Consider the following 27,929-nt stretch of genomic DNA (forward strand, 5'->3'; position numbering starts at 1 on the left):
AGTCCTCGGTGGAGTGCAAGGCATAGTACGAGAGGTAACAGTGTTGGGTCCGCTGGGAAACAGTTATCACAACAGCACGGACCTTTCTACAACTACATTACCCATCTTGCAGGGGTGTAAAATATAAGCTTCTTTTTGCCTCTACTTTCCACTATTCCAGCCCGAAGACTTGGAATGCTCTTCCCCTGTACCTAAAATCGCAAGCTGACCACCATCTTTTCAAGAAGCTGCTGAAAACGTACCTTTTTGAAAAAGTGTATTCCATCAGTAACTCTGCTGTTTAGCCACCCTAATTGCTGCTAGTGTTTTATCCTTATTCTACTGTAATATTCTTGTGTTGTATCTCTTGACTTTTGTAATTCATGGAAGCCACATTGTGGCTGCATATGTGGGAAAATGTGGGGTAGAAATGAACCATAAATAAATAAAGAAGCCACAAAGGAAACCAACTGCAGCAGCATTTAATTTTCGAAAGGGTGACTAAGATAAAATGAGGAAAATGGTTAAAAAGAAGCTAAAAGGATCAGCTGCAAAGGTTAGGATATTAGATCAGGCATGGACATTGTTTAAAAATACCATCTTGGAAGCCCAGACCAGATGCATTCCATATATTTATGAAGGTGGAAAGAAAGAAAATGCACGGTTAAAAGGTGAAATAGCTATTACAGCCAAAAGAATGTCTTTCAAAGAATGGAAAAAAGGACCCAAATGAAGAAAATAAGAAGCAACATAAGCACTGGCAAGTTAGATGCAAAGCATTGATAAAGAAGGATAAAAGAGAATATGAAGGGAAAATTGCTGCAGAGGCAAAAACTCAAGGAACAATTTTTTCAGGTACATCAATAGAAATCAAACAAAATAAAACATGGAAAAGAAAATAAGATGATACCTTTTTTATTGGACATAACTTAATACATTTCTTGATTAGCTTTCGAAGGTTGCCCTTCTTTCTCAGATCGGAAATAAGCAAATGTGCTAGCTGACAGTGTATATAAGTGAAAACATTCAAGCATTACTATGACAGTCTGACAGGGTGGGAGGATGGGGGTGGGTAGGAGGTATGCATGGGGACATCAAAGCATATCATTGATATTCTAACAGGATGGGTGTGGATAGGTGAGGGGTGGGGTGATCAACAGAGACATACAGCTTTATGGTTTATAATGCACTAGGAACCCCAGATCCTTGTTAAGTCCTTTCTGTTGGGTGTTAAAATATTCAATCATTCTGACTTCAAAGGTCTTACGTTCGTGTATGGTTTTAAAGTTACCTTTCAGGATTCTCACTGTGAAGTCACTGGTACAGTGTCCTGGTCCTGTAAAATGTTGACCAACAGGTGTGGGAACCCTACTGGCACCAGCATTGTTCATGTGATGTCTATGTAAATTGAATCTTGTCTTAAGCATCTGGCCTGTTTCTCCAATATAGCATCCTTCGTTACATTTTTTACACTGAATGATATATACCACACTGGAAGTTGAGCAAGTGAAAGATCCCTTTATGTTGAATATCTTTCCTTTGTGGATGACTTTGGGGTCCTGTGAAATATTTTGGCACACTGTACCAGTGACTTCACAGTGAGAATCCTGAAAGGTAACTTTAAAACCATACAAGAACGTAAGACCTTTGAAGTCAGAATGATTGAATATTTTAACACCCAACAGAAAGGACTTAACAAGGATCTGGGGCTCCTAGCCCATTATAAACCATAAAGCTGTATGTCTCTGTTGATCACCCCACCCCTCACCTATCCACACCCATCCTGTTAGAATATCAATGATATGCTTTGATGTCCCCATGCATACCTCCTACCCACCCCCATCCTCCCACCCTGTCAGACTGTCATAGTAATGCTTGAATGTTTTTACTTATACACACTGTCAGCTAGCACATTTGCTTATTTCCGATCTGACGAAGAAGGGCAACCTTTGAAAGCTAATCAAGAAATGTATTAAGTTATGTCCAATAAAAAAGGTATCATCTTATTTTCTTTTCCATGTTTTATTTTATTTGATTTCTATTGATAACCTTAAGAGTGGACTAACACGGCTACCATACTCCTCTACTTCAGGTACATCAGAAGCACAAAGCCTGCAAGGGGAATCTGTGGGATCTTGAAATCATGAAGGAGCAAAAGGGGCAACCCAGGGAGGACAAGGCCATAGTGGAGAAACTGAAAACAAATTCTTTGCTTTGGTCTTTATGAAAGAAGATGTAAGAGATCTACCTGTACCAGAAGTGGTTTTCAAGGGTGATAATTTGAAAGAACTGAAAGAAATCTCGGTGAACCTGGCAGAAGTACTGAGCCAAATTGACAAATTAAAAAGAGCAGTAAATCACCTGGACTGGATAGCATGCATCCAATGGTACTGAAAGAACTCAAACATAAAATTGCTGATCTACTGTTAGTAATCTGTAACCTGTCACTAAAGTCGTCTGCAGTACCTGAAGATTTTAGGGTGACCAACGTGATGCTGAATTTTAAAAAGGGTTCCAGGGGTGATCTAGGAAATTATAGACCGGTAAGCCCAACGTCAATGCCAGGTAAAATAGTGGAAACTATAATAAAGAATAAAATTACAGAACACAAAAATAAACATGGTTTAATGAGACAGTCAGCATGGTTTCCACCAAGGGAAGTCTTGTCTTACCAATTTGCTTCATTTCTTTAAAGGTGAGAATAACCACGTGGATAAAGGTGAGCCGGCTGATACAGTGTATCTAGATTTTCAGAAAGCTTTTGACAAAATTCCTCATGAGAGACTCCTGAGAAAATTAAAGAGTCATGGGATAGGAGGCAATGTTCTGTTGTGGATTGGGAATTGGCTACTGGACAGAAAACAGAGGGCAGGGTTAAATGGCCATTTCTCTCAATGGAGGAGGGTGAATAGTAGAGTGCGCAAGGATCTGTACTGGGACCAGTGCTATTTAACATATTTATAAATGATCTGGAAATCAGAATGACGAATAAAGTGATTAAATTTTAGATGACACAAAACTATTCAAGGCTGTGAAAACAAATGTGGACTGTGAATAATTGCAGAAGACCTTAGGAAATTGGAAGACTGGGCATCCAAATGGCAGATGAAATTTAATGTGGACAAATGCAAAGTGATGCACATTGGGAAGAATAATCCAAATCATAGTTGCCTGAGACTAGGGTCCACCTTGGTGGTCAGCACCAAGAAAAAGATCTAGGTGTTGTTGAAGACAATACTTTGAAATCTTTTTCCCAGTGTGCGGCAGCAGCCAAAAAAGCAAACAGGGTGCTAAGAATTATTAGGAAAGGGTTGGTAAATGAGACCAGGAATACTATAATGCCTCTGTATCACTCCATGGTGACCTCACCTTGAGTATTGTGTTCAGTTCTGGTCGCCATATCTCAAAACAAATACAGTAGAATTAGAAAAGGTTCAAAGAAGAGTGACCAAAATTATAGGAGGAAAGGCTAAAGAGGTTAGGGCTCTTCAGTTTGGAAAAGAGAAAGCTGAGGGGAGAAATGATTGAGGTCTACAAAATTCTGAGTGGTGTAGAACGAGTAGAAGTGAATTGATTTTTTTATTCTTTCAAAAAGTACAAAGACTAGGGGACACCCAATGAAGTGACATGGAAATTCTTTTAAAACAAATTGGAGAAAATATATTTCCACTCAAAGAATAGTTAAGCTCGAACTCTTTGCCGGAGGATGTAGTAACAGCAATTAGCGTATCTGGGTTTAAAAAGCTTTGGACAAGTTCCTGGAGGAAAAGTCCATAGTCTGTTATTGAGACAGTCATGGGGAAGCCACGGCTTGCCCTGGGATTGGTAGCATGGAATGTTGCTACTATTTGGGTTTCTGCTAGGTACTTGCGACTTGGATTGGTCACTGTTGGAAACAGGATACTGGGCTAGATGGACCATTGGTCTGACCCAGTATGGATATTTTTATGCTCTTATTAAGGCATTGAGAAGACAACAATGCATCAGCATAGGAAAGTGTCTTATAATAATCATCTATGACTTATAAAAATAGAGATACAATAAATTAGCCTACAACAGAGAATCAAAACAGGGGGTAACCCCAGAAGACGTGAAAATAAAACAGGAAAATATCAAAAGAAAACTAGCAGTCATGCTAATTTAAATTGTTAAAGCTCAGTCCTAAATTTATTTATTTATTTATTATATTTGTATCCTGCACTTTCCCACTAAAAGCAGGCTCAATGCAGCTTACATAGTAATAGGTAACACAGAATTTTATGTAAAATAGGAAATTAAGTATAACATAATAATAGGATGGACGAGTAGGTAGAGACAGGTGATAGAGAGAGGAAGGTAAGATGGGAGATAGAATCTGGGTTAATGTCGTTTTCTCTTCAGTATATGTAAGGTAGATGGGTTAAAGAGATTAATCTGGGTCTTTTGGGTAGGCTTGTTTGAATAGATGGGTTTTTAGTGCTTTTTCTGAATGGTAGGTGGTCATGGATTGCTCGGATAGGTCTAGGGAGAGCGTTCCATAGACGGCTGCCCAGGAAGGAGAAATTGGATCCATAATAAGTTTTGTACTTGAGACCTTTACAGCTGGGGTAGTGCAAAGCAAAGTTATTCTCCAACAAGAAATGAAGTTGAAAAAATTCATTAAAAGCAAAGGAGCGATTTTCAAAATACAGCATGCATTTACACAGATAACATAAATTAAATTTAATTCCCATGTCTATTAAATTCTGATGATAGAAATATTTGACTTTTCTCCTAGATTGGGTACAATTAGAAACATCTGGAAAAACTGAAAAAATTTCCCCCAAGAAATTCAATTTCCTTATGAATTTCTTGAGGGAAATTTTTTCATCCGTTGAGCTTTCCAAAATATGAGAAACATCCAAACTGTGATGAAACATCTACCAGTGGCAGAGAGCCACCTGGTTCTGAAGCCTTAATCACAGGAGCTGGCAAATAAAAGATCTTTTGCAATGTAAGAGAAGCCTCAGCTGGGTACTGCAAATATTCTTTAAGAATTTATATTAAAAAAAGATGCTTTGAAGAGACAGTCAAAGTCTGTGGAAATTTAAAGATCCTCAGATTAAGAGATTTTACATAATTTCCAAAGTTCTCAAGCTTACAATGTAAAACCATCTTTAGTAAGTCAATTTGAGTTTGTTTAATTTGAGGTAGCTGATATTTTAAATCCTCAACTTTCTTATCACAGTCATCCACTTTCTTCTTAACCAATTGCAATCAATTCATGATTACTTGAATCGTTGGAGTTATACAGTGGCTCACTGTTATTTCATACTGCTTCGAGATTAATCTCATGAGGTCTAACCAATGGAAGTATGCTGAAAGCATTCACAAAATTTGGTGCTTCCCCCTTCTCTTCCAATGGCAGCAGTTGTTCAGACGCTGCCTATATCTTTGCAGTATTGAGTGACAAAGCCGGCATCTGCTCCCCACCCTCAGCCATCTGTATTACCAAAATTCCTACACTAGACTGAGGCTGAGCAAGTGTTGTTTGACGCAAAAAAAACCATGGGAGCTACTGTGCCAAGAAGGCTTAGCGATACTTTGCCCTTGAGTTCTTGGCTCTTCCTCTCACCCAGAACAGGCAAGACACCCAAAGTTTAAGCCTGAGTGAGGGCTGAAATTTGAGTCAGCCAGAGCGAGGTTACGGGCTGGGTGGGTGCCCACCATCCTCCCTTCCTCTTTGGTATGAAATAGCCCTACGAATGGAAGAAAAAGTAACCGAGGTAAGAGCTCAGCATACACGTCCTACTATAAAAACGCCTTCTTGATTCTACCCAGGAGTACTTAATATAATTTAATACAATGATTATAACCTGCTGTTCCTCATATGGTTCAACGCGGATAACAATTCTAGAAGAACAATTCAAAATATGTGTAGGGGCATTTTCAATATGACGTCTAAATTCAATTTTGGACGTTTTACTAAAAGCGTCCTTAAATCAAGTGGCATACATCATCAGGCTTATTTTCGAAAGAGAAGGGCGCCCATCTTTCGACACAAATCGGAAGATGGGCGTCCTTCTCCCAGGGTCGCCCAAATCGGCATAATCGAAAGCCGATTTTGGGCGTACTCAACTGCTTTCCATCGTGGGGACAACCAACGTTCACAGGGGCGTGTCGGAAGCATAGCGAAGGCAGGACTGGGGCGTGCTTAACACATGGGCGTTCTCGGCCAATAATGGAAAAAAGAAGTGCGTCACTGACGAGCACTTGGCCGACTTTACTTGGTCCATTTTTTCTTGCGACCAAGCCTCAAAAAGGTGCCCAAACTGACCAGATGACCACCGGAGGGAATCAGGGATGACCTATCCTTACTCCCCCAGTGGTCACTAACCCCCTCCCACACTCAAAAAAAACTTAAAATATTTTTTGCCAGCCTCAAATGTTATACCCAGCTCCCTGACAGCAGTATGTAGGTCCCTGGAGCAGTTTTAGTGGGTACTGCAGTGCACTTCAGGCAGGCGGACCCAAGCCCATCCCCCCTACCTTTTACACTTGTAGTGGTAAATGTGAGCCCTTTAAAACCCACCACAAACCCATTGTACCCACATGTAGGTGCCCCCCTTCACCCCTTAGGGCTATGGTAGTGTACTACAGTTGTGGGTAGTGGGTTTTGGAGGGGGGTTGGGGGCTCAGCACACAAGGTAAGGGAGCTATGCACCTGGGAGCAATTTGTGAAGTCCACTGCAGTTGCCCCCTAGGGTGCCTGGTTGGTGTCCTGGTATGTCAGGGGGACCAGTGCACTATGAATGCTGGTTCCTCCCACGACCAAATGGCTTGGATTTGGTCGTTTATGAGATGGGCGTCCTCAGTTTCCATTATCACTGAAAACTGGGGACGACCATCTCTAAGGACGACCTAAATGTTGAGATTTGGGCGTCCTCTACAGTATTATCGAAACGAAAGATGGACGCCCATCTTGTTTCAATAATACAGGTTTCCCTGCCCCTTTGCGAGGACGCCCTCAGGAAAATTATGCCCCTCCACGTCTTCTATTCTGCCATTACCTACACAGTTCAGGGCAGATCACATCAGCATGATACCAGACCAAGATGTCTAGGAATTATAATAGAAATGCACAATTACATCATCAATTAAGGGCAAAAGGAGCATACTGAGTCTTCATTTGCATTTCTCGCAGCTACAGTAGGGAAAGAAACAGGTGAAATCTTTCAGGCTGGTTATAAGTATTTAGATGTTTGAAAAAGTTAGAACTCTTATTGTTTCATAGATACACACTTACTGGTTAAGTCTTGCTAGGCTCTCTGATGTTGCTACGTTTTACATTATGTACATCCCAGTAATTTGTTCTGGCTTTTTCTTTTTTTTTTTTTTTTAACCCATTAGTGCCCAATGTTCCCAATGTTCCCATATGGGAACAAATCAATTTCAATCATATTAAAAAACATGATAAAGAATAAACACAAATCACTTCCCACATCAATACAAAATAATAATATATCTTCTAACCCACATCGAGAAACACCCCACAAAATGATCTCAATAACATTCAAACAAAACACAGAAATAATCAGCTAATAGCAAAACACCATAGCATTTACAATTAGAGCAAATCTTACATTACAAAAATCCCGCCAGCAAACAATTATCAAAAATTAGATTCCCAGCTTTTCTGAATTAACTTTAATTGGTTTATTAACTAGGAAAGATTCTAACTGGGATCAAAGAAAGCATAATGATTAACCCCCTAGTCCACTAAACATTTGCACGGGAACTTAAGAAAAAAAGGTAGTGCCGATCGTCAAAAACTCCCCCCACACTCTTATCGATCAATAGTCCCACTTCCTTACTCCTGTATCTGTTATGTCCCCTTCCTTGCCTATTTCTTGTTTCTTATCGTTTTCTCTTATTGTATTGTCATTTTTACTTCTCCTATGTTAGCCACATTGTGCCTGCGTGCGTGGGAAAATGTGGGATAGAAATCTCTCTATATAAAAGGCAACACCAACGTTCTATGAAGCCTCCAGCCGGAAGTGTGAAGGGGGCGAGATATCCGGTTTCCCTATGAGTGTCTGCCCCGCCCTCTCTGTAACACAGTCAGTGAAGGAAAACAGCAGAGCACGAAATCAAATCGCTGGCTCTGTAACAGTGAAGGACTCAGAGGGGGGAGGGGAGAGAGGCCAGAGGGCAGGGACACACACACTCCCACATGCACACAGAAGAAAACATTGCTAGCCCCCCGTTTCATTTGCATCAGAAACGGGGCTTTTTAGAGCACGAAATCAAATCGCTCGCTCTGTAACAGTGAAGGACTCAGAGGGGGGAGGGGAGAGAGGCCAGAGGGCAGGGACACACACACTCCCACATGCACACAGAAGAAAACATTGCTAGCCCCCGTTTCATTTGCATCAGAAACGGGGCTTTTTAGAGCACGAAATCAAATCGCTCGCTCTGTAACAGTGAAGGACTCAGAGGGGGGAGGGGAGAGAGGCCAGAGGGCAGGGACACACACACTCCCACATGCACACAGAAGAAAACATTGCTAGCCCCCGTTTCATTTGCATCAGAAACGGGGCTTTTTTACTAGTGTACTATAAATAAATAAATAAATGTCTTCCTGCACAATTGTGTGAACTTAAAGACATCAAGAAATAACATAACTGCCTGACCGCAAAAAGGCACACTTTTCTTAAGAAAATACACCCTCAAAATTGCAATCTTATTTTCCTCTGAATCAAGTCATTAACAATGTTGACCTCCTATTTATGGCATCCTGAGATGATTCTAGACATTGTGACACATCCAAACAATCAGGAGAATTACAGCATCTATTTTCACCCTCTTCTCTAACTTATTTAACTCCTTTTGGCAAATAATAAGCATTCAAACCTAAACTAATCAGAAACCGTTTATTGAGTTTTCTTATTTTTAAATATTTTTTCAAAATGCTGTGCTTTAAAGAACTCGACAATACTTGAATAGTGTCTAATTAAAGTGCTCAGTAAAAACACACATATCATTCCGGCTAGTCAACACATAAGATATATGTGATAATCAGCATCATGGCACTTAAGCCCTCCCTACACTCCCTAAATTTACAGCGTAAGTCTTTGAGGTATACTACCTTACCTACAGAGTACAGTGGTGGAAATAAGTATTTGATCCCTTGCTGATTTTGTAAGTTTGCCCACTGACAAAGACATGAGCAGCCCATAATTGAAGGGTAGGTTATTGGTAACAGTGAGAGATAGCACATCACAAATTAAATCCGGAAAATCACATTGTGGAAAGTATATGAATTTATTTGCATTCTGCAGAGGGAAATAAGTATTTAATCCCTCTGGCAAACAAGACCTAATACTTGGTGGCAAAACCCTTGTTGGCAAGCACAGCGGTCAGACGTCTTCTGTAGTTGATGATGAGGTTTGCACACATGTCAGGAGGAATTTTGGTCCACTCCTCTTTGCAGATCATCTCTAAATCATTAAGAGTTCTGGGCTGTCGCTTGGCAACTCGCAGCTTCAGCTCCCTCCATAAGTTTTCAATGGGATTAAGGTCTGGTGACTGGCTAGGCCACTCCATGACCCTAATGTGCTTCTTCCTGAGCCACTCCTTTGTTGCCTTGGCTGTATGTTTTGGGTCATTGTCGTGCTGGAAGACCCAGCCACGACCCATTTTTAAGGCCCTGGCGGAGGGAAGGAGGTTGTCACTCAGAATTGTACGGTACATGGCCCCATCCATTCTCCCATTGATGCGGTGAAGTAGTCCTGTGCCCTTAGCAGAGAAACACCCCCAAAACATAACATTTCCACCTCCATGCTTGACAGTGGGGACGGTGTTCTTTGGGTCATAGGCAGCATTTCTCTTCCTCCAAACACGGCGAGTTGAGTTCATGCCAAAGAGCTCAATTTTTGTCTCATCTGACCACAGCACCTTCTCCCAATCACTCTCGGCATCATCCAGGTGTTCACTGGCAAACTTCAGACGGGCCGTCACATGTGCCTTCCGGAGCAGGGGGACCTTGCGGGCACTGCAGGATTGCAATCCGTTATGTCGTAATGTGTTACCAATGGTTTTCGTGGTGACAGTGGTCCTAGCTGCCTTGAGATCATTGACAAGTTCCCCCCTTGTAGTTGTAGGCTGATTTCTAACCTTCCTCATGATCAAGGATACCCCACGAGGTGAGATTTTGCGTGGAGCCCCAGATCTTTGTCGATTGACAGTCATTTTGTACTTCTTCCATTTTCTTACTATGGCACCAACAGTTGTCTCCTTCTCGCCCAGCGTCTTACTGATGGTTTTGTAGCCCATTCCAGCCTTGTGCAGGTGTATGATCTTGTCCCTGACATTCTTAGACAGCTCCTTGCTCTTGGCCATTTTGTAGAGGTTAGAGTCTGACTGATTCACTGAGTCTGTGGACAGGTGTCTTTCATACAGGTGACCATTGCCGACAGCTGTCTGTCATGCAGGTAACGAGTTGATTTGGAGCATCTACCTGGTCTGTAGGGGCCAGATCTCTTACTGGTTGGTGGGGGATCAAATACTTATTTCCCTCTGCAGAATGCAAATAAATTCATATACTTTCCACAATGTGATTTTCCGGATTTAATTTGTGATGTGCTATCTCTCACTGTTACCAATAACCTACCCTTCAATTATGGGCTGCTCATGTCTTTGTCAGTGGGCAAACTTACAAAATCAGCAAGGGATCAAATACTTATTTCCACCACTGTATATTCCTATAGGTATCTCTAGTGTTAGCGTGCACAGGGCCCTTACTGTGTAACCTCATCTCTGTATAAACCTTATGTTTATTTATTATTTATTGGGATTTATTAATCACCTTTATGAAGAGATTCATCCAAGGCGATGTACAGCGGGTACAGTTTAACATAAAGCTTACAATTTTGTTAACAGCATAACAATAGTAAAATAACCGAGTATAAACATAAATACAATAAGTGAGGTAAACTTGAAAACGGTAAAATGAAATCTAATAATAGATATAATAATATGTTGCTCCAGTCAAAGAGTATGGTATATATTTGCTTAGGTATGTTATTGCCTTTCGTGAACCTCAGAACCACAGCCTGTGCAGAAATGACCGTGCTGAATTTATAATGTAAAAAAGTATTTATTTTTTTCTTTTTTAGGGCTTTAGCACTAAACGATTGATAGTGTTATATCAAAAAGAATTTTTAAAGAAATTTATTTGTAAGGTATGGGAGAATTCAGTATAGGCTGCACCCAAAGCAGCGCTAAGGTTTCAATGAAGCATGACATAATACGGTTGACAAGACCGTTCTACACATCATGTATTGCCCTAAAAACCAAACCAATTTGTTGTTTTTTTTTCAATGAAGCCTTTATAGAAACATTCTATATAATAATTCTTACCTCCAACAGGATGTGCCTGGGACCGTGCCTGCCGGAAGTGGTCTGCTAGGCAGGCACGCACTGACCTCAGTGACAGACAATTTGGCAAAGCAAAACAATCTGAGTGCTGGCCATTAGGACACAGGGTTGATAGAAGAGTTTTAAAAGACTGAAGGAACTGAAAGTGTTAAATGGGGGGAGGGGGAGTTCTGAAAGACTGAAAGACATGAACATTTGGGAAAGGAAAACAATCTGAATTGCTGGCCATTAGGACACAGGGTAGATAGGAGAGTTTTAAAAGACTGAAGGAAACGAAAGTGTTAAACTGGAGAAGGGGGGGGGGGGGGAGTTGTGAACCACTGAAAGCCATGCAAATTTGGGACAGGAAAACAATCTGAATTGCTGGCCATTAGCACACAGCGTACATAGCAGAGTTTTAAAAGACTGAAGGAACCGAAAGTGTTCGGGGGGGGGGGGGGGGGGGGGGCAAGTTCTGAATGAATGAAAGAAATGAAAATTTATGAGAGGAACACAATCTGAATGCCGGGCATTTGGACACAGGGTAGATAAGACACTTAAAAAAAAAATGAAGGACGTGAAAGTGTTACATCTTCGGGGAGGGGTGAGGAGGAAAGCAGTGGGGTATCCGGATACTGAGCGTTAGGGCCACGGGGGTACATAGACTTTTGAAAGCCTTAAGGAACCCAAAGTGTGGGAAGGAGGAGGAAAAGGAGGGGAGGGCACGGGGTGAGGGGCATTAGGAACAGGGGAGGGGGCCCTGCCACACACTCTCATTCTCACACACACACTGTCACACAGACAGTCTCACTCTGACACACACCCGCACATTCACTCTGGCTCTCTCTCTCAAACATACACACTCCCAGGAAAACCTTGCTAGCGCCCGTTTCATTCATTCCAGAAACGGGCCTTTTTTACTAGTAACTTATAATAGTCTCTAAATTCTCATTCATCGTGAAGACTGTGCATTTTTTTTATTGCAAAGACTATCTTCACGATGAATGAGAACGTAAAGACTATTATAAGTTATGTTTCTATAAAGGTTTCATTGGAAAAAAAAAAACCAAGTTGGTTTGGTTTTCAGGATGATACATGATGTATAGAGTGGTCATATGAGCCATATTCCCCCCCCCCCCGATTCTATATAGCGCTAATAGCGCTAATAGCGCGATTCCATACGTAAATTGTTTCAAGAAGCTGTTAGGCGTTAACAGCTCTTAATAAGCAGTAACGAGCATAATGGCAAAAATTAGAATTTATGCATATACATTGCTAAGCGTATTCTGTAATGCACGACGCCTAAATTCTAACGCATGCAGGCAAAAAAGGGGCGTACTCAGGGGCATGGAAATGGGCATTCCAAAATCTATGCACTTTGTTATAAAACATGGGCCAGTGCGCACAAATCTATAGTCAGGGATTTACACCAGCTTTTCATTGGTATAAATAGAAACACGTAAATTCAGTCGCATTAACTATGCCTATGCGTAGATTTACAGGCGTTATTTAGAATATGCTTAGGTGTAATTACCTAGCACACATTAATTTTAGGTGCCGTATGTAGAATCAGGCCCATTACGGCGAGGTTCATTGATAGCTTAGCACTGCTGCGGGTGCAGCCTATACCGATTTCTCCCTTACAAATAAATTTCATACAAAAATTATTTTTGATATAACATCATCAACCTTATAATGCTAAAGCTCTAAAAAAAATTTTTTTTTTTTAAATTAGGGATTGATTTTGTTGGTTTGATACTTGAACTATTTACCTCTCCCCAGCGAGGTACCTTTTGGTTTTGAAGCATGCTGAATTTATGACATTAAAGACATTTCATGCTGGAGCAGTGTCGCAAAATGCAGCGGCATAAGTGATCTCTGGAGCATCAACGTATATACCTGTGACTCCTATACTGAAGCAATTACACTGATTGCTGGTGACTAGCAGGATCCAGTATAAAGTGCTGCTGCTTATCCATCAAGCTGTTTATGGGACCAGCACCTTGGTACTTCAGGCAGATCTTGAAAGCATACATAAGTATTGCCATACTAGGAAAGACCAAAGGTCCATGGAGCCCAGCATCCTGTTTCCAACAGTGGCCAATCCAGGTCACAAATACCTGGCAGAAACCTAAACAATAGCAACATTCCATGTAGAACCCCAAAGAGGAGCAACATTCCATTCAGATTCTCAAATAGTAGCAACATTCCATGTAGAACCCCAAAGAGTAGCAAGATTCCATTCAGAATCTCAAATAGTAGCATAAGTACATAAGTATTGCCATACTGGGAAAGACCAAAGGTCCATCAAGCCCAGCATCCTGTATCCAACAGTGGCCAATCCAGGTCACAAATACCCGGCAAGATCCCCAAAATGTACAAAACATTTTATACTGCTTATCCCAGAAATAGTGGATTTCCCCCAATCCATTTAATAACGGTCTATGGACTTTTCCGTTAGGAAGCCGTCCAAACCTTTTTAAAACTCCACTAAGCTAACCGCCTTTACCACATTCTTCGGCAACGAATTCCAGAGTTTAATTACACGTTGAGTGAAGAAACATTTTCTCCCATTCGTTTTAAATTTACTACATTGTAGCTTCATCGCATGCCCCCTAGTCCTAGTATTTTTGGAAAGCGTGAACAGACGCTTCACAAAGCATATCAACTGCTGCGCTTATTGCGGTCCGCAGATACGAAACATCTAGAAGTGGTTCCCCTGGGGAGGATACGATATGCCATTACAAGGGCAGCTTCCTTTTCAATTGCAGGGCCACACCTGTGGAATCATTTGCCTGGATATCTTCATCTTTGCAAGGATCTAGGGCAGTTTAAGAAACTTTTAAAGACCCATTTGTTCTTGCTGGTATATCCTGGGGGTTGAAGCAGAGAACTGACACAGTATCATGAGATATTTTCAGCACGCTCCTTTATCTGTTTGATATGTGCTGTTTTGATGTCTGTTTTTTGATCTATGTATTTTTATGTATTTTTATTGTACACCACTTAGTTTTTTTAGGTGGAATATAAATAAATAAATAAGCCCAACTAGAAGGTCCAACATGGAAGGAACGGGGAGAAAATCGGTGAGCTCTTATGTTGATAGTCTTGACGAAGTACACAGCCTTGCTTCAAAATGTTTTATAGTGAAAATGCTGAAAAATCCTAGTTCGCCCCTGTGGATACCATTCTTTGTAGGTTAGGATTCAGAGGCACCGAGGCAAAATCACTGTGAATCTGGAAAAAGTGCGAAAGCAAACTGACAAACTAAATAATGGCAAATCGGCAGGTCTCAGTGGTATTCACTGTTGAGTTTTGAAAAAAAAAAAAAAAAAAAAACAACAACTCAAAAATACAGTAGAACTGCAGCCCTGGTGCTGGCTATCTATAACCTACAGTCAGGAGCACTGTATCAATGTAATTTACAGATGATACAATATTATTCAAAGATGTTGAAACACATGGCGACTGTGGACATTGGAGCCGACTCTGTGGGTGCTGTGGGTGCTTGAGCACCCCCAATATTGAGAAAATTCCTTGTATGTGTCCAGGGAGGGGTTATTTCGATTGGGCTTAGCACCCCCAATAATTTTGAAAAGTTGGCTCCTATGACTGTGAAGAATTACTACTACTATTTAGCATTTCTATAGCGCTACAAGGCGTACGCAGCGCTGCACAAACATAGAAGAAAGACAGTCCCTGCTCAAAGAGCTTACAATCTAATAGACAAAAAATAAAGTAAGCAAATCAAATCAATTAATGTGAACGGGAAGGAAGAGAGGAGGGTAGGTGGAGGCGAGTGGTTACAAGTGGTTACGAGTCAAAAGCAATGTTAAAGAGGTGGGCTTTCAGTCTAGATTTAAAGGTGGCCAAGGATGGGGCAAGACGTAGGGGCTCAGGAAGTTTATTCCAGGCGTAGGGTGCAGCGAGACAGAAGGCGCGAAGTCTGGAGCTGGCAGTAGTGGAGAAGGGAACAGATAAAAAGGATTTATCCATGGAGCGGAGTGCACGGGAAGGGGTGTAGGGAAGGACGAGTGTGGAGAGATACTGGGGAGCAGCAGAGTGAGTACATTCTAGAAGGACTTTATGAGAGTGGGAAACTGGGCATTCCAAATGATAGATTATTCCCCCCCTCCCCCGTGTATCACTTTACATTTGGCCACAATAAATTCAACCTTATCTATGCGTGCACAACATTGGGTTCCAGATTAGAAATGCCCATCCTCAGCGTGCAGCAGTAGTCAATAAAGCAAACAGAATTTTAGGAATTATTCAGAAAAGAACAATCAACTGTAAAGACTGGATTAACATTGCAACCACACATTGAGAACTGTACTATTCTGATCTCCATATCTCAAAAATGGATCTCCATTTTAAAAAAAGAAAAATATTATTTATTTTCTTTAAAACCCATTACAGACCATTAGGGTTCAAGCTCGTTAACAACAAAAATAAGTTGCTTAAAAAAATACAGAGACCAAGAACTAAAAAACGTCATCACACATCTATACCACCAACATAAAATATTAAAACATAATAAAAGAATAAATATATCCCCCTCCCCACCCTCCAAAAAAACCTTTCAGTGCATCCCAGTAAGACACCACACAGGGATTCACTGCATATAACAGGCTGCTGAAATAATAATAAAAAAAAGGTCTTTATGCTTCTACAAAGAGGGAAAAAAATCATGCATCCCTCTCATTTCACTTGGAAGTGTATTACAAAGAGTAGGAGCTGCTACCGAAAACATCTGACAGAAGGAATCACAAACATATTGGACTAGATTCTGTAAATGGAGCCCAAATTTGAGAACCCCCCAAAAAATGAGCACTATTCTATAAATGGCGCTCCAAGGTGGGCATGTAGCACCGGGATCTGTGCCCAACTTTGGCCATGAGGATTTACACCGGCTGAAACCTGGTGTAAATCCTTGTGCGTAAATTAGGTGTGGATCTCTCGAATTCTATACTATGCACATCTTTAGTGAATGCCCCTGTTCCTCCCATGGCCACGCCTCCTTTTCGGTTGCGCACTAAGGGGTCCTTTTACAAAGCCGCGGTCAAAAGTGGCCTGCGGTAGTGTGGGTGTATATTCTGGGTGCACGCAGAGCCACTTTTTACCGTGGCTGGAAAAAAAGGCCATTTTTTAATGGGCGTGCGCAAAAATTTAAACTAACGAATGCCTATTTACAGCCTGAGCCCTTACCAACAGCCACTGACTTTGCGGTAAAGGCTCACACGCTACCCACATGGTAACCATTCAGTGAGCACCAACATGGATGGGTGCCAATAACCGCCGGGAAGCCTCTAGCATGCGCCATGGGATTTGGTGCATGCCAAACTCAGAATTACTGCTGGGCACATGCATTACTACGGCGGTAGTACCAATTTGGTGCACACTACCCACAGCTTTGTAAAAGGGCCCATAAAAGATTTACACATGCATTTTTATGGAATAGCGCTTAGTAAGATGCGTACATATATCTAAATTGTTGCCAATTAACACCAATAATTGTTAGCATCCAATTATTGGTGCTAATTGGCTCATTACTGAACTAAATTGTGTGCACAAACTGTGCACGTTCCCAAATTTGCACACACAATTTTGAGCGCCATACATAGAACCTAGGGGATTGCGCATGCATTCTGTAGTTGGGCAAACTGAACTATATGGACACAACAATGAAAGCAGGTAAGAAGCCAACATCCCATGAAAACATCAAACTCAAATTTGGTCCAAAAGGCTACAAGAAGCCAATGTAATTGAACTAGAGATGGAGTAATATGATCAGTATGAGAGAATGATTTCAATGAATATGCTGGCAAACCCAAGAGAATTACAATAATTGAGCCATTCTAATCTAATCTCAGCATTTATAGGCCACTCATTTCCAGAAAATAATCCAAAGTGGCTTAAAATAGCAACAAAGGAGATAGCGAAGGTGACTCAAAGAAACTATGATGCTGCATATGGTCTAGAAGATTCATTGGACAACGACGACTATATGGTCAATACAACGACTTGACACAGCTATGTTTCAGCTCATCGGCCTGCCTCAGGAGTCTTCCTATGTTGTATGAATGAATATATTGATGATGTGGAGGGGCAAAATTGAACGGGGTGCTCAAGTGGGCAGGGAAACCCGTATAGGCGTCCATCTTTCGTTTCGATAATACGGTCGGGGACGCCCAAATCTCAACATTTAGGTCGACCTTAGAGATGGTCGTCCCTGGTTTTCAGCAGTAATGGAAACCGAGGACACCCATCTCAAAAATGACCAAATCCAAATCCTTTGGTCGTGGCAGGAGCCGGAATTCATACTACACTGGTCCCTCTCACATGCCAGGACACCAATCGGGCACCCTAGGGGGCACAGCAGTGGACCTCACAAATTGCTCCCAGGTACATAGCTCCCTTACCTTGCGTGCTGAGCCCCCCAAAACCCACTCCCCACAACTGTACACCACTACCATAGCCCTAAGGGGTGAAGGGGGCACCTACATGTGGATACAGTGGGTTTCTGGTGGGTTTTGGAGGGCTCACATTTACCACCACAAGTGTAACAGGTGGAGGGGGATGGGCCTGGGTCCGCCTGGCTGAAGTGCACTGCACCCACTAAAACTGCGGGGGTCCAAGAAAACAGCAAGGCAGACGATCTGCAAACTCCAAGACGGAAATCAACGAAGCAGATCAGTAGGAGATAAACACAAATTAATTGAATGAAAACCAAATGATATAATGAGCCCGACACAGGCCGTGTTTTGCCCAGCAGGGCTGCATCAGGGGCTATAAAAAGTAAATAACATATAATTTAAAAACCAATTTAAAAAACATATATATACAAAAATATATATATACATTCTCAATATAAAACAGTAAAACAATTCAAAACAGAAATTATATATTTAAAAATATATAAATATATATAAAAAATATAATTGAAAAATCTACATATACACAAAGACTCAGTTAATATCGTGATCATCACCATGATTTGAAATATCCCACACAAGAAAATCTTTTTGAAGAACGTAATTACAGCAAAAAAAAAAAAAAAAAATATATATATATAATAGAACTCCTACAAAAGAAATCATCCACATAAGAAAAAAATATAAAAAATATTTAAAAAATACATATAACAGAACCCTTTATAACAAATAGATATAAGTTGCATAATTAATGTCAGCATATAATATAAAATAACATACAAAATAAAATAAAATGAATTGAATACAAAATGAAATTCCTAGGACAACAATAAGAAAAAAATATATAAAAAATATATATAACAGAACCCTTTATAGCAAATAGATATAAGTTGCATAATTAATGTCTGCATATAATATAAAATAACATACAAAATAAAATAAAATGAATTGAATACAAAATGAAATTCCTAGGACAACAATAAGAAAAAAAAATATAAAAAATATATATAACAGAACCCTTTATAGCAAATAGATATAAGTTGCATAATTAATGTCTGCATATAATATAAAATAACATACAAAATAAAATAAAATGAATTGAATACAAAATGAAATTCCTAGGACAACAATCGTCTTAAAAGAGAATTATATACACATAAAATGATAATAACAACAGTTATATGCACTTAAAATAAGACCGGATAGGACACCCACCTACACATTGATCCTTAGTTGTCAATATCTATAGACATATATACTAATGGAAATGACTGAAAAAGAAAATATCAATGAAAATCAAACATATAAAAATCATTATTAAAAATAAAAAGTGTGTAGAATATATTAAAAATAATAATGAAAATAAAAAATAAATAAAAAATAAAAAATAAAGATAGATGAACTACACATACAGGAAACTGAGATCATGAATCTTCTCAAATATAAGGTAAAAAACAGCACAAACTGAATGATCCTAAAGGGTGATAACCTGAATCAAGATAAAATACATTTTTTTATTATTTTTTTATCTTCATTATATTTTATTATTTTTAATATATTCTACACACTTTTTATTTTTAATAATGATTTTTATATGTTGTTTGATTTTCATTGATATTTTCTTTTTCAGTCATTTCCATTAGTACATATGTCTACAGATATTGACAACTAAGGATCAATGTGTAGATGGGTGTCCTATCTGGTCTTATTTTATGTGCATATAACTGTTCACCTGAGGTTCTAAGGACAGTGAACAATCTGAAGAAATATTGTAGATTGAAGTACTGTCCGAAAGTAATCAAGGGCCAAATATGGATGAAGACGACAAATAGTCACGTTATAAAAGCCCAAAGAACCAAATGGTGAATATGTAGTAGGAAAGTTAGGTGTTGATCTAAAAATTATACCCAGATATCAAACTTCTGTTTTAATCAGAACTTCCACACCATCCAGTATTAGTATAGAAGTCCAACTGGGTAGATCCTCCCCACTAGAAACAACTAAAGACTCAGATTATTTCAAATTACTAACTCATCCTATATAATAATTCTCACCTCCAACAGGATGTGCTTGGGACCGTGCCTGCCGGAAGTGGTCTGCTAGGCAGGCACGCACTGACCTCAGTGACAGACAATTTGGCAAAGCAAAACAATCTGAGTGCTGGCCATTAGGACACAGGGTTGATAGGAGAGTTTTAAAAGACTGAAGGACCCGAAAGTGTTAAATGGGGGGGAGGGGGGAGTTCTGAACGACTGAAAGACATGAACATTTGGGAAAGGAAAACAATCTGAATGCTGGCCATTATGACAGACACAGGGTAGATAGGAGAGTTTTAAAAGACTGAAGGAAAGGAAAGTGTTAAACTGGAGAAGGGGGGGGGGGAGGAGTTGTGAATGACTGAAAGACATGCAAATTTGGGACAGGAAAACAATCTCAATGCTGGCCATTAGCACACAGGGTACATAGGAGAGTTTTAAAAGACTGAAGGAACCAAAAGTGTTCAGTGGGGGGGGGGGTGGGGGGGGGGTGGGGGGGGGGGAAGTTCTGAATGAATGAAAGAAATGAAAATTTACGAGAGGAACACAGTCTGAATGCCAGGTATTTGGACACAGGGTAGATAGGACACTTTTTTAAAAAAATGAAGGACGTGAAAGTATTACATCTTGGGGGAGGGGTGAGGAGGAAAGCGGTGGGGTATCCGGATACTGGGCGTTAGGGCCACGGGGGTACATAAACTTTTGAAAGCCTTAAGAAACCCAAAGTGTGGGAAGGAGGAGGAAAAGGAGGGGAGGGAACGGGGTGAGGGGCATTAGGAACAGGGGAGGGGGCCCTGTCACACACTCTCATTCTCACACACACACTGTCACACAGAGAGTCTCACTCTGTCACACACCCGCACATTCACTCTGGCTCTCTCTCTCTCTCTCAAACATACACACTCCCAGGAAAACCTTGCTAGCGCCCGTTTCATTCGTTCCAGAAACGGGCCTTTTTTTACTAGTAGTAGATATAAAACAAATTTAAGAACATATTTTCAGTTAACACACACCTAGAATTTGCTGCTACAGAATATGATCAATTCCAGTAGTACAGTCTATAGCCAAATTAAAAAAAGATTTGGCCAAGTTTTCTGGAGGACACTAATTATTTCTCTAAACTTCTCACTCCTGTAGTTCTCTTTATTAGTCTTCCATTCACATCACTGAAAGCGTTTCAGCTTGTTCAGTTCTCCACTATCAAATTACTTTCTAATCACCACTGCTTTGATCCTATCACCTCCTTATTTCCGAATCCCAGCTACCCATCGCAGCATGGCTTCAATTCAAAATCGTAACACTTGTTTTTAAGGGGCCAAGCGCACCTTGTGATCCAGATTATCTGGTCAACCTTTCACTCCCTATGTTCCCACTCACACACTGTGTTCTTTGCAACAAGCGCTTCCTTTTACTACTTTCTTCCTCAAAGCATTCTCACGATTTTCCACGATTCAGCCTTCTGTGCTACCTTGGCTCTCACCTCTGGAATTCCCTTCCCCGAGACATCAGTTGGAACCAACCCTTCCAAAATTTAAGAAGAACATTAAATCTTGGTTCTTCCAGCTCACTTATCTTTTAGGTCTTCTTCCCCACCTCTCAACAATGATTTTTTGCACGTATACCGTATTCTCTCTAATAATCACCCCTCCCCCCCCCCCCCCCCCCCCCCCCCCGCCGGAAAACCCTTTGGAGTTTAACATCCAAATTTGTATTCCCCCAATCCATTGCTCATCCCCAGCCATAACCTTGAGAAGAGGTAAGAAATGCCCGGTCATCGTGGGCAGGTGAATGGTAGAGAAGAAAAATGCCTTGGTGCACCTTCAATCCTTTTTGTTCACAGCTGTGCCAAGTAGCTCTCCTCACAGCACCTCAGGTTTGTTTGTTTTTTTTCCTCTGCTGACTGCTTCCTCTTCAGTCCCTCATGCTTCCCCTCAACCCTATGCACAGGAGACTGCAAGAAGGTTTAAAACAAATATTACTGCCGCTTTGCAAGCCTCAATCTTCCCCTTGATAGCGGGGGGGGGGGGGGGGGGCACTCTACAAAGCAAATCCCCACCATCACTTTTGATCCTGCTTGACTTTTTTTTTTGTTACATTTGTACCCCGCGCTTTCCCACTCATGGCAGGCTCAATGCGGCTTATATGGGGCAATGGAGGGTTAAGTGACTTGCCCAGAGTCACAAGGAGCTGCCTGTGCCTGAAGTGGGAATCGAACTCAGTTCCTCAGGACCAAAGTCCACCACCCTAACCACTAGGCCAGTCCTCCACTGTTGCTACTATTTGAGATTCTACATGGAATGTTGCTATTCCACTAGCAACATTCCATGTAGAAGTCGGCCCTTGCAGATCACCAATGTGGCCGCACAGGCTTCTGCTTCTGTGAGTCTGACGTCCTGCACATACGTGCAGGACGTCAGACTCACAGAAACAGAAGCCTGCGCAGCCTTCTACATGGAATGTTGCTAGTGGAATAGCAACATTCCATGTAGAATCTCCAATAGTAGCAACATTCCATGTAGAATCTCCAATAGTATCTATTTTATTTTTGTTACATTTGTACCCTGCGCTTTCCCACTCATGGCAGGCTCAATGCGGCTTACATGGGGCAATGGAGGGTTAAGTGACTTGCCCAGAGTCACAAGGAGCTGCCTGTGCTGGGAATCGAACTCAGTTCTTCAGTTCCCCAGGGCCAAAGTCCACCACCCTAACCACTAGGCCACTCCTCCACTCTACCACAACCATGAGGAAGCAGTGATTCAGTGAGTGCAGGTAAATAGAAGGAAAATAGAAGCACCGTTCTTCAAAGCCTGCTCACTCAGCAATAACTAAACAAACCCACAATGATGCTGCTGTCTGTCAGTAATGCTACTGTGAAGTCAGCCTCTAAAGCTTCCTGGACACACAAAACGTTTGGTGCAAGGTTATTATTCCTTTCGTACAGCTTTGAAGACTTATTTGTTTTGATTCCTTGCAGGAGACGTAAAAAGTGTAGTTTCAGAAATAGATTTTGGTTTTGACATTTTTTTAAAAAAAATTTTGGATTGTAATTTCTTGATGTTCTTCATCTGTCTCTTGATTTGTATCTCGCCTTGAATCTGAAATCGAGGGAGTTGGTGGGTGCTAAGTCTGCTATAACATAACTTAACTCCCCCTCCACTCTCAGGAGAGAATCCTCCTTCCACATGGCAGAAATCCAGTCAAGATATCAATACAAACATGCCATTCCTTAGCCCAACAGGGTAATTTACCTCTATTGTTCCTGCTTAAAGTGAGGCAAATTTAACATTAATACAATTCCTCAAGTGCTTTGTCCAAGACAGCCCAGCAATTTTACAAGCTTCAGAGACCGCTCCATTCCCACAGTAACAGTCTGTTCTTACACAGCAAACCCAAATACAAATGAATCTGTCTGGTCTCTGCCTCGATCACCTCTTTTTTTTTCCCCCTGTTATTTAGCTTAAAGAATGAAAAAGCATGGTTAGAATATAATAAATAACAAAAGGTATTGCTTTACTCATTTTACTTCAATAATTAAAAATTGTTGAACACTTTGTTGGCCGTCGTTGTCTTGTGTCGCCAATTTCAGGCTTCCTAAATTGACGTTCTCGCTTTCCTTCTTTTATGCTGAGCTGTACCACAGAACAACTGGCTATATAACAAACTGATGTAAATAATAAGTAAGTGCTGGCTGAAGCCCAGATGACAAGTTTCACACTTCTTCGTTCCCAATAGCACAAAGGAATGAATAACCACAACAAGATGCTCTCCACCATACACGTCACAGTTCCAACAGACAAAGATCTGAACCAGGACTATGTTGATAAACCAACAAGAATTCTGTTTTTATATATAGAAATCTTTATATATCAGCAGAACAAGAATAATGACAGCTTGCCAATCAAACTGCATTTTTTTAAAAAACATATGCTACATCTTTTCCAAGCATTTCTAAAATGAATCAACATCCTTATATAAAGTCGCATGAGAATACATCACCTGAATATTTAGCTTTGCTGGAAACACGTGAAGGACAATTTCATAAATTGGTTCCCAAAGACAGGCATCAACTGTACACCTCAAGTTACAGAATAATACACTTAGAGGCATATTTTCAAAGCACTTTGGGAGGCTAAGTTCCATAGGTTTCTATGGAACTTTGGGAGGCTAAGTGCTTTGAAAATGAGCCTCTTAACGTGTGTGATTTGTGCCACTAACTGGCAATTCCACACATCAGTGCTAGGTGCTATTCTAGAACATACATGCCAACATCGTTTAGCACGTACGAAAGGATGTAAACATGGGCGGGTCATGGCCGTTTCTCTGAGACATGCACGTAACAAAACAGAATACTGTAAGTTACATGCACCTCAGGGCATAAGTAGCTACCATCAGATACAACTGCCGTTGAGTTGGCGTGCCAATATCAACTTACGCTAGTAGTCTATAAAAGGAATCTTGGTGCCAAGAAACAGTTATAGAACTGGCACTAAGTTAAGTTACCTAAATCTTCATGCCAATTTATAGAATTGCCACCAAAGGAAATACCATGGGCGAGTTACTTTTAATTATCATCTTGGTTGAATCTTTTCATAAAGACAGTTAATAAATCCCAACAAAAAAAATCTGTTTAGCATGCTGATAACTGGGTCACACATGATATACAAAACTACAGTATACTGAATTACTTGAGCATGAAAAAGTACTCTCACTCCCATGATCTCTTGCAACCGTTTCAGGAAACCAAGGCACATCTCCCAGTTTGATGTGGTCTGCTCCTGGTTTTTTTTTTTTTTTTTACCTCACCATAGCCAAGAGTATAAAGGCTACAAGTTTCCATGATGTTAAAGTAATTTCAGATAACTTATAGTGGAGAATCTTTGCATATCATGTGACTAATGCACAAGTGCATATCAGCAACTCTTGCTGCTTGGCAATTTAGAAAGTTTCCCTCCCCCCAGCAATCTTGAGGTGGAGATGACATACTGTATGGGCCAAACAATGGATCCTCTTGCCTAATAAGATATACCCTAGGTGCCTTGTCCTTCTATTTTAAATGGCCAGTAATTACAGTGTATATTTGATAATTATGTCCTCTTAACACACTCTTATACCATTTATCAGTAAAGATTTTAAGTACAGGATACAGAATAATCTGGCACAGAAACATCTAAAAATATGCCTTTAATTTCTACCCTCCATGCACTTTCTGATTTGTGAATCACCTGGCTCAGGGCTTCCCATTTCACTCTCATCCATAGGCTGTAAAACCTAGAAGCAGTTTTCTTGACATCACCGATTCCCTTCAACTGTCCTTCAAGAAAGGAGGCACGCCCAAGCCCACCCTGTGCCCTTTACCCGTTTTCACATTGCACAGCCACCATACAAAATGGTAAGACCCTTAATTCATTTTCTCGGTAAACAAGGAGTACACTAGATCAGGTCCCCGGGGGAAAGGGAGGGGGGTGTCAACAGTTGCACATTTGACCTGACAAACTCTTCCCAGGGACAACAAGCACGATCTTTCTTTCCTGTTTCATGAGGCATCATTCCCTAAGTACCTCGTTACAATCTGACACTGTTAACAAGTGGAGGGGGAGGAGGGGAAGGGGAATAAATACCCCAGACACATTCATTTATAGCAGTAAACCCAGCACAGTGGCCGTAACCTGTCACAACATCAACCCCCCAAAAAGTCCAAGCTGCGTTGCCTCCATCATTGCATACATTTTTTTTTGGGGGGGGGGGGGGGGCGCTTCGGATGCATCAGGCAGGTTTGGGCAGCGCTGACCAGCGAGGTCCAAGCAAAAGCAGCAACATAGCAAAGTTTTGACAGTCAACTCGCCGAGCATGGCGGGCACCCATGCTTTTTACCATATTCTCTAGCAGCCCCCCCCCACCTTTCATTCCTTCCCTCCCCCCTCCCGGGGGGGGGGGGGCAGCCACCGCGGATTCCTCCGCCCACAGCTGCGCCCGTCCGAGGCGTTGCATCCAGAATCTGCAAATGGAGCGTGGTGGCAGGCAGCGACTTTTACCTGGACTTTCTGCACTCGGGGGGGGTTCACCCCTCTCCCCCCCCCCCGCCTCCCCTCCAGGCCTCGAGATCCAGCCACCACCATAAAGTAGAGTGAAAGAGAGAGGGAGGGAAGCGTCAGTCCCCCCCCCCCCCCCCCCTTCAACCCCGGGGCTGCCGATTTCCTGCACTTGGCACCAGGAACTGCAAGAAGCCGTGCGCTCGCCCCCCCCCCCCCCTCCCTGTACCTCGTAAAGGTCCCCCGAAGCCATGTTGGGTTGCGGAACTCGGGGCTGCGTGCGCTCCCTCAGCCTCTCGCCGTGCTGACTTTTCGCAGAATGACAGGGCTTTGGGGCTTTCGCTGTGCGCAGAATCAGAGGCGCGAGAGGCGGCTGCTGCTGCTGCTGGCGTAAAGCAGGCTCCGGAGCGGAGGAGGAGGCGGAGGAGCCGGGGACAGCGGATGCCCCTGGCTTGCTTGCACGGACTCAGGCGTGCGAGCCCCCGGGCTGCGCTTCTGCTTCTCAATAATGAGCATTACTTTTGCAGATGCAGAAAGGATCCAGTCTGAAGGAGCTGCTGCAGTTCTTGGAAAAAGAGGGGAGAGGGGGGGGGGGGGGAATAATCCCCAGGAAAGTCTCCCCCTCCTCCCCTTACTGATTAAATCTTTTTTTTTAAGGTGCAATAACCTAGTCCCCCTCCCAAGCCTTCCCCCTTACTGATTAAATCTTTTTTTTTAAGGTGCAATAACCTAGTCCCCCCCCCCCCCCTCCCAAGAACATCGGCCCCTCTTCTTCCACCACCCCCTGGCCATTGGCTGTACAGTTCACCTGCATCGCCTTGTGTTGCACATGGCTGGTGTCATCATCGTTCTTGAGGGGCTGTGGGCACATGCTGAAAGGCGAGAAAGGGCTCAGCTCCTCCAGACCTGCATTTGAGATGTGGGTTGCCACTGACTTGCCCTCGAGGAGTCAGACCGTTCTTGGAGGAATTTACTCTGGACACATCCCCTCATCTGTTAGTATGCCTCCATTTGCACCTCCACCCTGAAGCTTTTGCTTTTTTTCCCCCCACGTTTTTTTTGATACACCACTCCAGTGGATTCAGTGGCGTAGCCACAGGTGGGCCATGGCCCACCCAACAGTAGCACATGTTTAGTGGTAGCTGGTGGAGATCCCAAGGTCCACCAGCTGAATACTTCCCCCCCTGATGGTAATGAAAACATTACTCTCCATGATACTGGCACCTGCGCATTCTCAGTTTTCAGCGCATGCCTGCTGCAAACTGCCAAGGTGGAAAGAAGCGTGCTGAGATATATGTTTTTGGTGGTGGTGGTGCAGGGAGGAGAGAACACGGTGCCCACCCACTTCTTGCCTAGGACCACCCAAAATCTGTTGTCTGGCTACGCCTCTGCGAGTGGAAGATAGCATGAGAATGCAATACCATAAAGTCTGATACTGCAGGGTTGGCTGCATTTTACCTCTTTCTGCATCCTCTTTTTTTTTTTTTTTTTTTTTGGTTTAGAAAGACATTAGAAGGGGTAAAAAAAAAAAAAGAAAACAAAAAACCCCGAACCCAGGAGGCTAGAACATGGTGGGCAACATTCATGGAAGAACACATTGGTGGCATGTAAGGTTCTTTCCAATTTTCAAGGAGTTTGCAGTGACTTGGAAAATGTATTCCCTACCATGGGAATTGAAAACTGTTATATCAAAGTAAGATCCCAGCTATTGTGGTGGAAGCTCCTTGGATAGGCACTAAATTCAGAGTTTTCAGGTCCATAGCACTTAAAAAGTTTCTGAACTGAATTGATATTAAACATCTCCTTCATGTTTTAATAAAGCTGAATATTGATCGTGTCAGAGGAGGATTAGGAATATGTTTAATAACAGCTTCTAATATGCTTACAAATCAGTGACCTGGCATTTCATACTATTATGAACGCTAAAGGAAGCAGTTAAACAACCGTCTGCTCATTGATTTGAAATCACATTCAGGTTTTAAGGATTTGCTCCATAACATCATGCTGAGACATGACCATTTTTTGAAGTATCGACCTGCAGTTTATTTAGCTGGAGTTGCCAGCTGAATTTTAGA

At 41.7% G+C, this 27,929-nt stretch overlaps 1 protein-coding gene across 1 annotated transcript in view; it reads right to left on the reverse strand.

Annotated features, from left to right (window-relative positions):
* The window catches only part of LOC115459606 (chromodomain Y-like protein 2), a 96,606-nt gene extending 70,450 nt beyond the window's left edge, over positions 1 to 26,156 (reverse strand). The window contains exon 1 of the mRNA XM_030189415.1: positions 26,084 to 26,156. Within this exon, the coding sequence (XP_030045275.1) occupies positions 26,084 to 26,107 (24 nt within the window). The 5' untranslated portion in view covers positions 26,108 to 26,156. The remainder of the gene's footprint in view (positions 1 to 26,083) is intronic.
* Between the last annotated feature and the right edge of the window lie 1,773 nt (positions 26,157 to 27,929).

The sequence above is a fragment of the Microcaecilia unicolor genome, unplaced genomic scaffold, assembly GCF_901765095.1.
Source record: "Microcaecilia unicolor unplaced genomic scaffold, aMicUni1.1, whole genome shotgun sequence".
NCBI lineage: Eukaryota > Metazoa > Chordata > Amphibia > Gymnophiona > Siphonopidae > Microcaecilia > Microcaecilia unicolor.